This window comes from Sinocyclocheilus rhinocerous, unplaced genomic scaffold, assembly GCF_001515625.1.
Source record: "Sinocyclocheilus rhinocerous isolate Xijiao unplaced genomic scaffold, SAMN03320098_v1.1 scaffold42716, whole genome shotgun sequence".
In the NCBI taxonomy this organism is placed as follows: Eukaryota; Metazoa; Chordata; class Actinopteri; order Cypriniformes; family Cyprinidae; genus Sinocyclocheilus; species Sinocyclocheilus rhinocerous.
In genome coordinates, this window is record NW_015654844.1 from 1 (window position 1) to 1085 (window position 1085).

A 1085-nucleotide genomic window follows, 5' to 3' on the forward strand; every position below is an offset into this window, starting at 1 on the left:
CATTGGATATTTATTTATTTTTATTTATATAATTTTGCTTACACCATTGTTAATGCCTATTGAATTGCATTCATAACAGACCTGCTCAAAAGAGCAAAAGTAAGTCAGCGAGTTTCACTAATCATAAATAGAACATTTTCACCTGAAAAGGTCCTTTGGTTTAGTGGAAATGTTGTTTGATTATAAATAGAACGACCATTTTTATGGTTAACAAGGTTTTAATCCGTTTTTATCGTTCCAAGAAGTAGCATCAACCGCCAGTAAGGCCAGAAACATTCTCTACGCAAGTATGCAAATGCAAACACACGATTCTGAGGTACATACATGCTTTCTACAGTACATGAATTAGGTTATTATTATTCGATTTTCTTCAGATGTGCTGTTATTCATATAGCTAGACATAGAAGAAGTTTATGCAAAGTTACATGACGTGAGCATGCAACAACGCATGAAATCAAGCTTGCATTGTTTGAGACTGTGTTTCGCGTGTTTCGGCCGTGCTGCCCTCCTCACAGGTGATTCACATGAGACGTAACCTGGACCAGAGCGAGGCGGCTATCGTGCAGGTGTTCGAGGACAAGCAGCGCGTGTGGGAGTGTGAGATGGAGGAGCTGAGGCAGAACTACGCCGGGCGTCTGCAGCAGGTGACCCGACGGGCCCAGCGCACACAGCAGGCCCTGCAGGCGCAGCTCGCCCGGCTGCAGCAGGACAAGCGGCGGCTGCAGGACGAGATGACGCTGCTGCTCGCTCAGAGAGAGGAGCTGGAGAAGAAGTGCTTGGACTTCAGGAAGGAGCAGGCCGATATCCTGCCCAGACTGGAGGAGACCAAGTGGGAGGTGAGAGAGACTCGTAGGGCCGATATCCCAGACTGGAGGAGACCAAGTGGGAGGTGAGAGAGACTCGTAGCTCGTTTTCAGACTAACATCTGTAGCCTAATGCACATCCACTGCAGAAAGTGCTGTTCTCAGCACATCTAAACATCCTTAAATCAACCAAGTCATAATTATGAGATAAAAAGTTATAATTATGCCATTAAAGTGTGAAATTACGAGATAGCTACTAAATCATAATTATGAGATAAAAAG

The 1085-nt window shown here is 44.8% G+C and overlaps 1 protein-coding gene across 1 annotated transcript; it reads left to right on the forward strand.

The window, feature by feature from the left end:
- Nucleotides 1-48: 48 nt before the first annotated feature.
- Nucleotides 49-942, forward strand: LOC107717712 (leucine zipper putative tumor suppressor 3-like). The gene is made up of 2 exons (XM_016524548.1): nt 49-836; nt 890-942. The coding sequence occupies exons 1-2, from the start codon at nt 525-527 to the stop codon at nt 920-922; spliced, it is 345 nt and encodes a 114-aa protein (XP_016380034.1). The 5' UTR covers nt 49-524; the 3' UTR covers nt 923-942.
- The last annotated feature ends 143 nt before the right edge of the window (nt 943-1085 follow it).